The sequence below is a fragment of the Trichogramma pretiosum genome, unplaced genomic scaffold (genome assembly GCF_000599845.2).
Source record: "Trichogramma pretiosum strain Unisexual culture from Peru unplaced genomic scaffold, Tpre_2.0 scaffold1, whole genome shotgun sequence".
In the NCBI taxonomy this organism is placed as follows: Eukaryota; Metazoa; Arthropoda; class Insecta; order Hymenoptera; family Trichogrammatidae; genus Trichogramma; species Trichogramma pretiosum.
Genome location: NW_019641703.1, coordinates 4,104,403 through 4,118,987, shown reverse-complemented (window position 1 = coordinate 4,118,987; position 14,585 = coordinate 4,104,403). Strand labels below are relative to the sequence as shown.

The 14,585-nt window shown below is 43.1% G+C and overlaps 1 protein-coding gene across 1 annotated transcript in view; it reads left to right on the top strand.

The window, feature by feature from the left end:
- Nucleotides 1-14,585, top strand: part of LOC106653532 — a 174,704-nt gene that overhangs the window by 39,549 nt on the left and 120,570 nt on the right. The window contains exon 3 of the mRNA XM_014373014.2: nucleotides 2,816-2,838. Within this exon, the coding sequence (XP_014228500.2) occupies nucleotides 2,816-2,838 (23 nt within the window). The remainder of the gene's footprint in view (nucleotides 1-2,815; nucleotides 2,839-14,585) is intronic.

The following is a 14,585-nucleotide window of genomic DNA, read 5'->3' as shown; positions in this document are numbered from 1 at the left end:
TCTTTGCAATATGCGTGTGCGTGCATGTGCAGTGTATAGACCTGCATTACACACACTCATACAGACACGCAGGATACGCTCTTTATCGCCGTCAATGTATCTCGGTGTGTGTATATAAATAAGCTGCGTCTCTCACAATTATAATAATCATATACGATACACTATACTACACGCACATGTATAGAGGTCCGCTCGTACGAGCGGTGTGAATGACGGGACGATGGAACAAAAAAAAAGGAAGAAAAAAAAGGAAATTGAATGAGACTTCGACCGCTGCTTGTTGCATCGGTGCAGCTGAGCAATAAATTCGATAATCGGCCGTGTGCGCGTTGAAATTTTCGGCTTTGTCTTTCTCCACTCTTTGTCAGCTAGCTGCTCTTCCTTTGCGCATTATACGATAGCAGAGAAAGAGAAAGAGATGAGGATAAAAAAGTCGGAATAATCGAGCGGTGGTGTCGCGCAGCTTGATGCGATGACAGCTAATACCGTACGTTGACTAATCTGGCCGATTGGTTATAGTATAGTAAGTCTTTGACTTTTTGTAAACAAAGTTTCGGAATCGCATTAGCAATTTTTAGCCGCTATCATCCACATGCAGTCTGTGTACTCTTTCGTGCTCCGTGTATATGTATCGACTTTTATTATATATCGTTTTGCGGCACCGGCCGAAAGGACGGCCCTGTATATGTACGTTATGTTTTTATTCGACCCGGGAAAGTACACGTACGTACGTATACGTGGAAAATTGAATTTTAGCCAACAGCGCATTTATCCAATTTTTATATCGTATATACATCCAGAGAGAGAGAGGGAGAGAGGTCGTCGTCGCAAGGGAGAGGAAGAAGAGAAAAAATTTTTATCCCCTTACGTGCTCTCGAATTTTTTTTCTGTTTTGTTCTTCTTTTAATGCGAGAAAAAGAAAAGAACAAAGCACGAGCGAGCTCGACCCCGCGCGCTTAAATAAACAGCAGTGCGCGTATAAAAAAAGCATCGAAACTGTCTTTTTTTTCGCTTCTCTTATTTTTTTCGAATTTTCATAAAACCATATCTCTTCTTTCTCTATACAGCTCGTAACAATACATACGAAATAATGCAAATAAGATGTTTACAAAGCTGCTGGCTCCGAGACTGAAAGACAACTGAATTAAACGTTTTCTCGAAGTCAAACGAATGCCGGATTACGGAATTGTCGTCTAATTTTCTAGTAAAATTTAGCTCCGAAATAGGAGCTGCTCTCTTTATATAATGTCTCGCTCGTGTACCACGTGCCGTACATGTATAATATTGCGAGATGATAATTGCAAGTGCGTGGAAGCATAAAATACATCGTTGTACCGCTGCTGCCGTGTCATCGTCGTTTTCGTCTTGGTCGTCGTGGTCGTCGTCGACGTACGTAATAAGACTCATCTGCCTCCGAAAACGCTAACGAGCTCGTGTGTAATCATGTGCTTTCGAGAGGCAGAGGCTGCTGAGCAAAATCACGTGCGCTGCACTCTAGATTTTATAAACTTTGTTTATTTCGATCGCGTGTTGCGTTGCGTGTGCACCGCGTACTTTTTATCTCGCTTCTCGCGTGCAAAAGTAATAATTTATACCTTTACCTTGTTACGGCTTGATTAAATATTTGATTTTCATTTTCTGCTTTTTTTTCTGTTTTTTTTTTTTTTTTTGTAAATATTACAGATTGCTAGAGTCGTATGTACGTTTGTTTATTAAAAGTGTGACGTGCCATAACGTATTTTTATCCCGTTGTCGCCCTCGCGTCTCTATCGCGTCTCTATCGCGTCTCTATCGACGTTACATGACGCCGTATCCAATAACCTGTAATTAGGAAAATTACTATACCAGTGTGCGTCGATACCGCCGCCGACGCCGCGAGACTTGCGCCGATCAAACGGTAATTATCAATTCGCGTCCGTACGCAGCAGCAGCAACTAAGCAACAGCAGCAGCAGCAATAGCAATACAGCTAGCGAACCCTGACCCACATGCGTCAATATTTTTCTCGACAAAGCGTACAATATACGTGTCGATTCTGTCTAGTTTTGAGCGCAAAAATTAACAAAGCTGATTTTCGAGCCTCACTAAGATGTATTATACGTGGTCAGAGGCGCTAAAATTCGAGTCGTTTTTCTATGGAGCTAGCCCCAGATGCGATGACCTCTTGGCGACGCGTTTGACAGCTTTATATTATTATGTGTATCGGTGGCGCTGACACACTATTTCCGAATCTAAAATATACTCGAAGCTTTTTCAAAAAGAAAAAGAAGACATCTCGAGGAATTCACGTCTGTCCACGTGCGTGTAATTTATTATAACTAATCGGAATGTGTGTGTACGCGTCATGTATACAATAGAGACCGACGGTTAGCGCGCGTGCGATCGATTTGAATTTTTCAAGCACACGCCTCTTACGCAATCGAGCGTGTTGTAAAAATTGTACTTTTTTCATGAAGTCTTTCTCTCTCTCTCTCGTCGCGTTAAAAGGCGGACGTACTCTACAATACACGCTGTGTCTTGTCCTGTCTCGTGCTCCTCTCGCGTTACGCACGCGCGAATAAGCATGCAATTTCCCGACAAGGAAAGAGAAAAGAGACGCGCAGACAGATCCAGAGAATATAAGAGGGAAAAGTTGCGAGCTAGCGGTGGCGTAATATTGGCCTGCTATTCTATACGCGAGAAAATGGCTCGGCTTCTGTGTGCGGTTTTTTGCGAGCGCGCGTGAGCTTTTCCGCGCTTGTTTCTTTTCTCTCTCTTGGCAAAGCTAGGCTGGCAGCCAGGCAGGCGCAGGAAAGAGACGCGGGGCAAAGAGAGAGAGAAAGAGCCGAAGCTCTCCGATGTCGCCGACGTCGCCGCCACCACCATTGCCTCGCGCCGCACTCGCAACGCAGCGGTTTGATTCAGGTTATTGCCCGGCAAAAGCTGCTGCTACTGCTGCTGTTGTATATAATATACACAGAGCCGACACAAGGTTGCGGCAGCCAGGCACAGCAGTCGTGTGCGCCTCCCTCTCTCTCAACTCCACTGTGCAGAAATATACGTCACTTTTTTCGCAGTATACTCGCTTGAGCATTTGACCTTTTTTTCGGTCGAAATCGTACTTGGTCGGATAGATAGAAAAAGAGAAAAATAAGAAGTAAGCGAACAGCGGATATAAATTGAAATCGTTTGACATCGTAACCCGATGGTTGTCTCTTCGCGTTATTATGTATATAGCGCTCCGGGCAATTCCGAAGTCGCGCAATTATATTTCGAAATTTCATATTGTTCATTACGGCAATTGTCCTTATGCCACCGCTGCTGCCGAGTGTACGTCCAACGAGCCGCATATGTATAGTCGGCCACCGAATCCAATTATCTTTCTACCTTTCGCGCGCGCGCGCGCGCCGTCAATTTATTAATTGGCCACGCGCGCGGCGCGTAGTCCGCGTCGGCCGTGTATTTTTGTGCCTGTGCAGAGAGAGAGCTCCCCCGCGCGCACGCGAACACGATTACAATCGCGTTGTAATTCACGTCGCGCGCGCGAGCTTACATATACTACTGCTGCTGCACGCAGACGTCCAGCGCGCGAGTGCGGATATAATATAATATATTATTGTATTATATGTATATAGTCCGGGCGCTGGTGACATTTGAGTGGACTTACGAGATCCCCTCGGCGAGTTGACGGATTTCTATGTTTTTTGGGTCGCTGAAACCGAATTTGAAGGTCGCCAGGCCGAAATCCTGGTCAATTTTTTGTTATAAACAAATTAATTGTTTAAACAGCCATATCTTGAAAAATATTGAAGATAGATTAAAACAATTTGTTTTTATTTTATTCGTCTTTGAAAAACAAAGAAATTCCATTAAATTAATTGAAAATCCGTCCACTAGAAAAAAAGTTATGCAATAATTAGTGTAAAATACGTCTTTTTTCACCTTTCAACCTCTGTAACTTTGCTCGTATTAGTGCGATCGAGCTCCTGGACGTCTCATTTTAAAGGTAATAACCTACAGAATGATGTAACATAATTTTTATGTAGGTAAAATTGTTTATAATGCAATCTGTAGACGTGTATAAACGTAATTTTATGGCTCTGACGTACTTTCCATTTGTTTATACGCGTTTTTTGCTGAGATAAATTATTAAAACAACGTGGTAACTTAGTTCAAATGAAAGTACATCAAAAAACAAAAATTTTAAGGGGTTTAGGAAGAAAATCGGTCCAGTAGATGCCAAGTTACAGCCTTCTGAACTAGCGCGTAGAAACCAGCGAGCGCTTAGGGCGTGCACACTGAGGCAACATGAACTCATGAACCAAGCTCAGACTTGTTTGTAACTTGGCATCTACTAGACCGATTTCCTTTCTAAACCCCTTAAAATTTTTGTTTTTTGATGTACTTTCATTTGAACTAAGTTACCACGTTGTTTTAATAATTTATCTCAGCAAAAAACGCGTATAAACAAATGGAAAGTACGTCAGAGCCATAAAATTACGTTTATACACGTCTACAGATTGCATTATAAACAATTTTACCTACATAAAAATTATGTTACATCATTCTGTAGGTTATTACCTTTAAAATGAGACGTCCAGGAGCTCGATCGCACTAATACGAGCAAAGTTACAGAGGTTGAAAGGTGAAAAAAGACGTATTTTACACTAATTATTGCATAACTTTTTTTCTAGTGGACGGATTTTCAATTAATTTAATGGAATTTCTTTGTTTTTCAAAGACGAATAAAATAAAAACAAATTGTTTTAATCTATCTTCAATATTTTTCAAGATATGGCTGTTTAAACAATTAATTTGTTTATAACAAAAAATTGACCAGGATTTCGGCCTGGCGACCTTCAAATTCGGTTTCAGCGACCCAAAAAACATAGAAATCCGTCAACTCGCCGAGGGGATCTCGTAAGTCCACTCAAATGTCACCAGCGCCCGGACTAATATGTCTCGTTCCGGCCTGGACTTAATTGAACAAAACACAATCATCCATCTTGATCCGCGCGCAGTCGAGAGAACTCGTTGTTGGTGAAATTATTTTACATCATGTAAAGAATAAAAAAAAGCAAAGTTGCTGAAAGCTGCTGTGAACAAAATAAAATAAATTATTATCGGGATCTCGAACCAATGAAGCAGTAAATTATTCGTCTTGCTCCGAAAAATATATCGACAACAACAACAGCCGGCGACCAGATCTCGTGCAAAATCCTGTATAAAACTCCATCATCTTGACACTCGGTCATCATCGACGTCGTCATCGTGGGCGTTCTTTATATTATACGTGTGCTAGTGCTGGTGCTAGTACGTGCGTGTACATACATAATACATCGATATTTGCTTTTTCTTCCCTCGAATTTTCTTCCTCGAGCTCCGAAGTGGAATTATTTCCTGGTCAATTTCGACGCTATCGAGTACGGAGATTTCTCCTTTCTTCCCCACCTTCGTCTTCTTCTCTCTCTCTAGCAATCTGTAGTTATAGTCCAGCAACAACGTGTGTGCACACACGCGGCGCGTATAAATACACATACGCAGGCAGTCACGTACATTGCCGAAATTATATATAAGGGCAGCAGCTAGCAGCTAGGTAGCAGCAGCGGTAGCAGCCACACAAAGGGGCGAAGCGACTAGAGAGAGAGAGAATGAGAGAGCAAAAGAGGTGGAATATCCCCCTGCGTTAGATGAGTCATCTGGCGCTCGGCATATAGCGCTGTGCTGCGCTGTGCTCAGAGAGCTACGTCGATCGATACACGTGCCTACGCTGGAATTTCCTAGGGACTACCTCATGCGCAGAAAATGAAGGGAGCCAACAGCAGCAGAAGCACCCCTCGACACACAAACACATACACACACACATAGGAGAATACAGAGGGAGCGCGTCTTGACTATAGCCTAGCATACGCAGTACGCACACACACGTATAAAGCGTCGCGTTCACGCATGTATTACGTTATATATACATGCACTACGCGCCACATGCGAGAGAGAGAGAGAAGCTGCGGAATATAAAATGATAAAGAATTTAGCGCGCCTCCACTAAGTTTATTGCGCTCGTGGCAATTCTCGTGCGAGCTTGCGTAACGCCTGATTCGTAGCCGCAGCCACTGCTGCTACTGCTGCTACTGCTACCGGGTGTTATTCGAATTTATATATTTATTATGCAACCTTGTTCGAGAGGGTAGAGAGACCGATCGTTTTCTTTCTTTTTCTCTCTCTCTGCGTTATTCGCCCACGCACTGCGAAAGGCATAATAACAATAAAGTCTGTATGAGAAGTGGTCGAAGGGTGGCGCACGCCAAGTTTTGTTATTATTAACCGAGGCATGATCGGACTCGCGTTGAAACCGTACGTAATAACCATAATAATAAACCGAAATTAAATGAGCGTTTGACCCTTGTCGACAGAATCGCGGGTCTGTACTGCCTTGTTTACTCTCTTTTCGAACTCCGAAAATTACAGAGAAGTTTTTGGGGCGAATCGGTTTTATATTATAAGTACACACTGATACACGTGTATGGCACTCGGCAATTCATGTACGTGTACGTATTTGTTCATCGTCGTCGTCCATATCTTTTAAATATATGAGCAGTTTTTTCATATATGTACAACTTTTGTGCGGGGGGTTCTCGGATCTGCCCCAAAATTTAGTATGTTATTTGGGTATGTGAAAATAGCCTTCAGGTAAATTTTTAGCCCTCTAGGGGCCTTAGGGCCCAAATTTGGGACCCTCGAAGGTCCAAAAATAGCCGTTTTTACCTATTTTTGCGTATTATTCAAATATTTGTAACTCGGGCACCGGTGCATATTTTTTAACTCTGAGGGTCGCATTTTTTAGGTCAAGACATGTACTTTTCGTAAAAAAATTATGTAGAGCTCGATAGACCAACCCCCGGTTATGGGGGGGCAATGAAGGGGGATGAAAAATCGCAAAATTGACGTTTTTTAGCTTTTTTTGAATTGATGCAGAAGGCGACTGGATTGACGTATTTACTTTTGCAACGTCTCATTTTAAAGGTATTTTTATTACCTTTAAATTGCCGTGCGCAGAATTAAGATTGGTTCAAAAACGACGGAGATAGAGCTGTTTAAAGGTGTCAACATTATGAAAAAAGGCGTTTTTTCGAGATTTCGATAAGCTGTAACTTTTTTCTAGTAACATGAATCTCTTTGAAATTTTATGTGAAAGTAGTTGATTACATGTAGTTTGAAGCCATGTAGGTAAGGATCTTGGTATTTGCCTCTATAACCGAAAACGAGGCCCCCGAAATCCGGCACTTTAGCCCTTATATAGGCAAAATACATGTTAAATTGGGCGGCAAAACTATTTGGTAACTCCTGAAATTATCGCAAAATAAACATAAAAAAAAAATCAAAAACCCCATATTAAACGTATTTTTCGACGAGGAATCCAATGGTAACCTCGAATTTGACCTTGAACATAACCTCTAAACTATAGCGAACCAAAATTGATTTTTCGCACGGTGACCCCCTTTTTTTATTTCAGATTTGAAAAGAGCGGAAAATTTCACGTTCAAATACATATTTCGTTTTTTTTTTCAAGGTAATTTTAAGGGCCCCACAGTTTGAAAATGAAGGCTCCATTAAAACTAATATTAAACTCAGCCAAAGAGTTTATTCTTGATCTGTGGGGCCCTTAAAATTACCTTGAAAAAAAAAACGAAATATGTATTTGAACGTGAAATTTTCCGCTCTTTTCAAATCTGAAATAAAAAAAGGGGGTCACCGTGCGAAAAATCAATTTTGGTTCGCTATAGTTTAGAGGTTATGTTCAAGGTCAAATTCGAGGTTACCATTGGATTCCTCGTCGAAAAATACGTTTAATATGGGGTTTTTGATTTTTTTTTTATGTTTATTTTGCGATAATTTCAGGAGTTACCAAATAGTTTTGCCGCCCAATTTAACATGTATTTTGCCTATATAAGGGCTAAAGTGCCGGATTTCGGGGGCCTCGTTTTCGGTTATAGAGGCAAATACCAAGATCCTTACCTACATGGCTTCAAACTACATGTAATCAACTACTTTCACATAAAATTTCAAAGAGATTCATGTTACTAGAAAAAAGTTACAGCTTATCGAAATCTCGAAAAAACGCCTTTTTTCATAATGTTGACACCTTTAAACAGCTCTATCTCCGTCGTTTTTGAACCAATCTTAATTCTGCGCACGGCAATTTAAAGGTAATAAAAATACCTTTAAAATGAGACGTTGCAAAAGTAAATACGTCAATCCAGTCGCCTTCTGCATCAATTCAAAAAAAGCTAAAAAACGTCAATTTTGCGATTTTTCATCCCCCTTCATTGCCCCCCCATAACCGGGGGTTGGTCTATCGAGCTCTACATAATTTTTTTACGAAAAGTACATGTCTTGACCTAAAAAATGCGACCCTCAGAGTTAAAAAATATGCACCGGTGCCCGAGTTACAAATATTTGAATAATACGCAAAAATAGGTAAAAACGGCTATTTTTGGACCTTCGAGGGGCCCAAATTTGGGCCCTAAGGCCCCTAGAGGGCTAAAAATTTACCTGAAGGCTATTTTCACATACCCAAATAACATACTAAATTTTGGGGCAGATCCGAGAACCCCCCGCACAAAAGTTGTACATATATGAAAAAACTGCTCATATATATGTGCGGTATACGTAGGCGAGCAAACATCATTGGAATTTCAGATTGAAAAAGTTCGCGCGCGCGCGCGTCTCTGTGGGCGCTCTCTCTGCACCGAGAGTCGGAAGAACATTTTGCGCGCACGGACTCTTTTTCTCTTTCTCTCTCTCTCTCGAAAAGATACGCAGTACTGCTGCTGCTGGTACGCGTCGATATAAAATTGAACATTTTCTCTTTTTCTCCGCGGGCAAACTTGTGCGATTCGTTTGTGTGAGCGAGTTTCGGGTGTACTACAGCATGATTTTCTGTAAAATAGAGACGCGCGCGCGTATGGCAAACTTTTTCGCGTGTATCCGAGAACCTCCCCGCATCGGGAGAGCCGCGCAGATTCCAAATCCGTGTATGCGTCTGATGTGAGAGTGCGTCCGCGCCTAGGTTTAATGGATGAACCCACACAGGCGCGCATACACACACGTGTGTGCTGCAGCTGCGGAATCTTGAGAGTCGTAAAAAATGCATGGAACGCCGTCTGTCAGTACAGTGTGTGTGTGCAGTCGCGCTCTGTGCACACACTGCCGCGTATACATATGCGCGTCTTTCTAACCTGGCGTTTTTCCTCTCTTTCTCTCTCGCAAAATGATATCTATCGGGTCGTCGTCCATCGCGCTCGCGTCTGGTGTTTTCTTCCTCAGTCTTTGGCTATACATGTGTGTGTGTGTGCGTTTTTCTCTTGATGCCTGCAACCCCCTGCGTCGTGCGCACTGCGCGTCCGTCTCTCTCTTTTTCTCTCTTTTTTATATTTTCACTTGTGCTGTGTGTCTTTCTCTCTTGCCAGCATGCGACTATGTAATATATAACGTAGTGCAGGCGCGCGCGACTCGATGTTTGCCCAGCTCTTGCGCGCTCGTATCTTCTTCTTGCATTGAACGACGACGACGAGCTCTTACTCGCGTCTCCAGCTATTTTCTCTATTTGTCTCCACACACTGCTGCTGCTGCTCTCTCTCTTGCTAAAACGCCTTGTGTGCGTTTGTATACGCGCCCCTATTCTCTGTACACTGTAGCGGCAAACCAATCTCACTTTACTACTTTTTGTCTATAGGGGGAAAATTTACATCCTTTATCCTTTATCCGATGTGGCGTTATTAATCTATTGGTAAATCGATCGAATTTGAGGCTGTAATGTCTTGAACTTGAAACTACTAAAAACCCCGAAATCTTGGAGAACGGAATCTACTACTGATGTTGACCAAAATACAAAGATCTTTTTTATCTTAAAAAAAACATCAAAGATCTTCTTTATAATAAATAACAAAGATGAGTTTTTTATCACTTATTGTATTAATTAGATTATGTTTTTCTTCACTCTTACTAGTACTCTGAAAAATTGTTTACCACTTGCGGAAGCGACTTTATTGGAATGCGCCATCTAGCGGTCGATCTTGAAGCTTGAATTTGAAAGTGAAGTCAGCGAGAAATAAGGTGATAGTTTGACTTATTTCGCTATTGAATCTTACAAAGTCTTACTCAGATGACGACGGAAATAGTAAAAACGATTTTTTCGATTTGTTATTTGTTCGTAAAAATTGGTGAATAAATAGATGAACCTTATCATAATATATACATAGCTGTACAGTACTTGTAAAGACCTAACCTTTTTTTTAATTTTGATTCGATCATTTTATACTAAACTACGTAACTTTTAAATTCGATCATTTTTCGCTCAGATATGGTTAAAGTGATTGACGGACGGTGTAAGCGTATACGCAGTCTTCTTCGTTTATTTATTTATTTTTGTATTGCCTTGCTTTTGTGCGTGTGTCTGGACAAAACAGACGCGTCTCACCGCCTGCACCAGTCCGTACACACGAGATTGATTGAACTGATGGCTTCGCAGCGCCTCTCTCTCTCTTTCGTCTCTTTCTCCGCTCGATGTTATTGTAGTACAAAATGGAATATTAAATGTTGCCTTTGACCCGAAGGGGGGAAAGAGTAAGAGCTCTCTCTCTCTCGTTCTCTTTCTCTCTCTCTGAAAGAGCTCGATGCACTGATTGGAACGTTCAGCTGCGGCGGCGGCCGGCTCCGGTTCGGTTCCGCGCGTGTATTATAATGGAATCTTTGGCCGTTTGCTGTCTCTCGGTGCGCCGCGTGTTTTATCATTTCTGCAGCTGGCGTCGGCGTGGTCGCGCACATCGACCGATACTGCAATTTCAATGGTAATATTCAAACAATGCCCAGCCGGCTCTATCACGACGCTAAAAGCATTTTTAAGCCTCGGCATTAATGGGCGCGTCGAGTTTAATATTAATTTTAGATAGAAAATAAATAAATATGTATACGTACAACTTGCGACGCTTCGCGTTCGCTCTTGTGTGCAACCGTGTTCGTTATATCGCGTAATTGAGGTGAAAAAAGGGCAAAGTATACGTACGGAGCTAGCGAGAGAGGGGAAAAAGTGAAAACGCGTGTCAGCGTTCTTTTTAGCTGCAATAAATGTCAAGGATATTGCAACGTTGGATATACGAAGCAGTAAAAAAAAAAAAAAAACGGGGAGAAGAGAAAAAGGAAGAAACTTGGGAGTCGCGCGCTAGAGAAAAGCCGAGTCGTACAAGAAACAAGAAATTTTAAAGAAATCTATGAGAAAATATGCTTCTTTCGGCATTTACGTATAACACGCCTCGCGCGTAGGTGTGCATATGTAAGTTTAAACACGACGCGGGATCAATTTACGCGCGAGAAATCATTGTTGAACATAAAATGTATATTACAGGTACAACGTAAAAGTTTTAATGCTAATATTTCGCACGCTCGCGCGGTTATAATTATTTACACACGTTCGTGGTTGCCATGGCAAAGCACACCTACAGGAGAGGAGCATATAGGAAAACTTAGGCGTGGCGCGCCCATGCCTAGGACGACGACGACGTACACACACACATTCGCGAGAGAGAGAGAGAGTGAGAAAAGAATCTCGGAATGAACCCGACGAAGCGAGAGCGACATAAAAAAAAGGAAGAAGAAGCGAAGACGAGGTATATTAAAACGCGCGCGCGAGCTTAGGAAGCGAAACGGTGGGCGACGACGACTACTGCCGCTGCTGCTGCTACACCGCGTATAGGTATACGTACGGTGGTGGTAACCTGATAAACCACAGGACTACTTATACGTATACCTACTGCACGCTGGGCTCGCTGTGGTATCTCGACTGCTCCGTCTTGCGCTCTGGTGCTATATAGGGAAAAACCTGGAGCTCGCACATAAAGGAAGTTCCAAGTTCTCTTTCTCTCATTCTCTCTGGAGGCCGAGTGCACACATTGCAGCACACAGCGGGGTTAACGCGAACTGCTGCACTTTTTAACGCTTACTGAGCAGCACACACACACACACACACACGTATTAGTCGAACTATTTCCTCGCGCCGACTGCGTATACGAGGTAACTTTGTGAGCGAGAGAACTTTATCAAGGAACGAGCTCGGTGTATTTCAAAGCGCACTCGACATTCCCGTTTTCTTCTTCTTCTCGAGGTTCTAAACCGTGGAGCGAACTCGGTGGTAATCGAGAAACGATGATGCCGCTTTTGCCTCTGTTGTTGCGCGCGCGGAAGATTAGCGAATTTATTATCGAGCGCACGTACGCAGCAGCAGCAGCGTATAAGCAATACCAAAGTCTCGTTAAAAGTAGACCCTTAGGAAAGCTTTTAGGGATTATATACCCGGCGCGCTCGTCTCAACGCCGTGCTCATAGTGTATTTTTAGCGCTTGCGAGTAGAAAGAGAATGAGAGAGAGTGGGTATAGGATATGTAATATCGCGCTGCCGTAGTAGTGGCCACGCGGGAAAAAGAAAACGAGTTTGATAAAGCTCATCTGGCATTATCTAAGCTCACGTGTACGACGAGCACTTGAATAAAGATGCGCGTGGCGGCGCGGCGCACATACACAACGCAAGGCAAAAAAGGGCTGAGTAAATGTGTGGGTCGAGGAAAACTACTAACACAAGAGAGCGATCGGAGACATTGATTAGTCGAGAATAAGCTCGGCCCTTACGAGCTCTCTCTCTCTTTCTCGTGATACGTGACCATGTTTATAGCCTGGTACACTCGTGCTTTTCTGCCCATATGGTGTATGCGTATAACCGCGCTACTACTCATTACCTCCGGTAAATATCTTTCCGTCGACGGGGGCTTTTTTCCTCCTCTTTTTTTCTTCTTTTTCGTCTCGAGAGATAGTTAATGTTTGAGATCATCGCGCGTCGTCATCTACGACGAGAGACGTTGCCTATATACATGTGCTACGTTAAGGCTGCATCGTCGCGTCGTAAGATCTGATAAGGATTGCGCTCGTGCGATATATAGATATGCAGCTGCCGCCGTGTTCTTCGCTGCGTGGAATAATACTGAAAGTCTCGCGCGCTCGAGAGAAAAGCAAAGACGTCGCAGATACGGTGAGAGAGTTTCCGGCTACTTGCAAAATATCAAGATATTTTTCTCGACTCTGTAATTATAAATTTTAAAGTTTTCTTTTCTTGCGCGAGAGAACTTAAATGCGCGCCTTAAAGCGGCAAGCGAGAGAGGATCTAATTTGTAAGTAAATGCGAGCAAAAAACAAAAGCTCGCAACTCTCTCACGAAGCTCCTTGCCAGAATATAAGAAAAATTATAATGCGCGCGCGCGTAACAGTGTGAGCATTAGGTCCGTAATTTCCCTTTCGTTCGGTATACATAATATATAGGGGGATAGGTGAGGTGTTGTTGTTGCTGCTGAAGCGACCTTATTCGTCATGCGTAATAAAGTTACTAATCACAGGCCTGCTGTCGTGTATATTAATGCGTATAGTACAGGGCAAAAAAGGGAAAAAGAAGAAGAAGAAGAAGAAAATGTGTGCAACGAAAGCGAACACTCCCAGAAGAACGAGACGAGAAACGAGAAAGAGCAAAAGAGACAGAGAGAGAGAAAGTCAGTCGCTACGCGCTCTGTAATGAGCGGTGCACTGCTCGTGCGAGAGGAGGCTGTTGTATAAAAACAGTTCCGAGTCTCACGAGCCGTAGTAGTAGTAGTACGCGATAAACGAGAGCCCCTAGCGCGCGTAAATGCATCGGGAGGTATAAAAAAACGCCCGCGATATCGGCCCCTCGCGCGCGCGAAATAGAATAGAAGAAGAAAAGTAGGAGGGAAAAATCGCGTCGAAGAATAAAAAGGGGGGATCGATACTCGAGCTTTTCTCCTCGCTTTATCTCTCTTCCTGCAGCACACCAACGACGACGACGACGACGACGACGAGGGGGTTGATGATCGTCACCGCCGGTATGAGGGTACAAAAGCCAAAGGTGAATTCGCGGAAGAATCGATATAATACACGCGGAGGTAGGCACGCCTCGAATTCATTTTTTTTTCTGGGTAATTTATAAAGCGCATAATGTAATGTGGTGGTTTTCGAGCTTGTGAGGCAATTACATTATACAGACAGCGGCTAACACGTGTGTGTGTGTACGAAGCTTAACGCGCAGGGGAAGTGGTATACTCGTCGCTAGGCGCACGCTTGGCTTGCGCCTCACAGGCAGACGTAGACAGACAGAAAGACTACTACCGCGCGCGGTCATTGCTGTTATGAAGATGAGACTTTGAAAGACTACTGCTACGTGCGAGAGAGTGTATCATCGGGTTTGTTTATGTGTACACATGCTTGCGGTCTATAGGCCCCGCGCGTGTAATACGTCTTTATTAGATTTTGCGCTCGGCCGCTGTCTTTCGCTTTGTGTATATAAACAACACGCGAGCACGATTCGATGATCGAGCTGCGAGAGAAAATCGCGTTAACTCGATATATATTATTATTCTGCGAAAGCTACGTATAGGCTTATTCGACGTTATTTCATTAAATTCGCACGCGACTGCGGGGGCTGATTTATCCAAGACGAGACGGGCGTATATAAATCCCCCAAGGGAGCAGCAGCAGCAGTAGCAGAGACAGACTC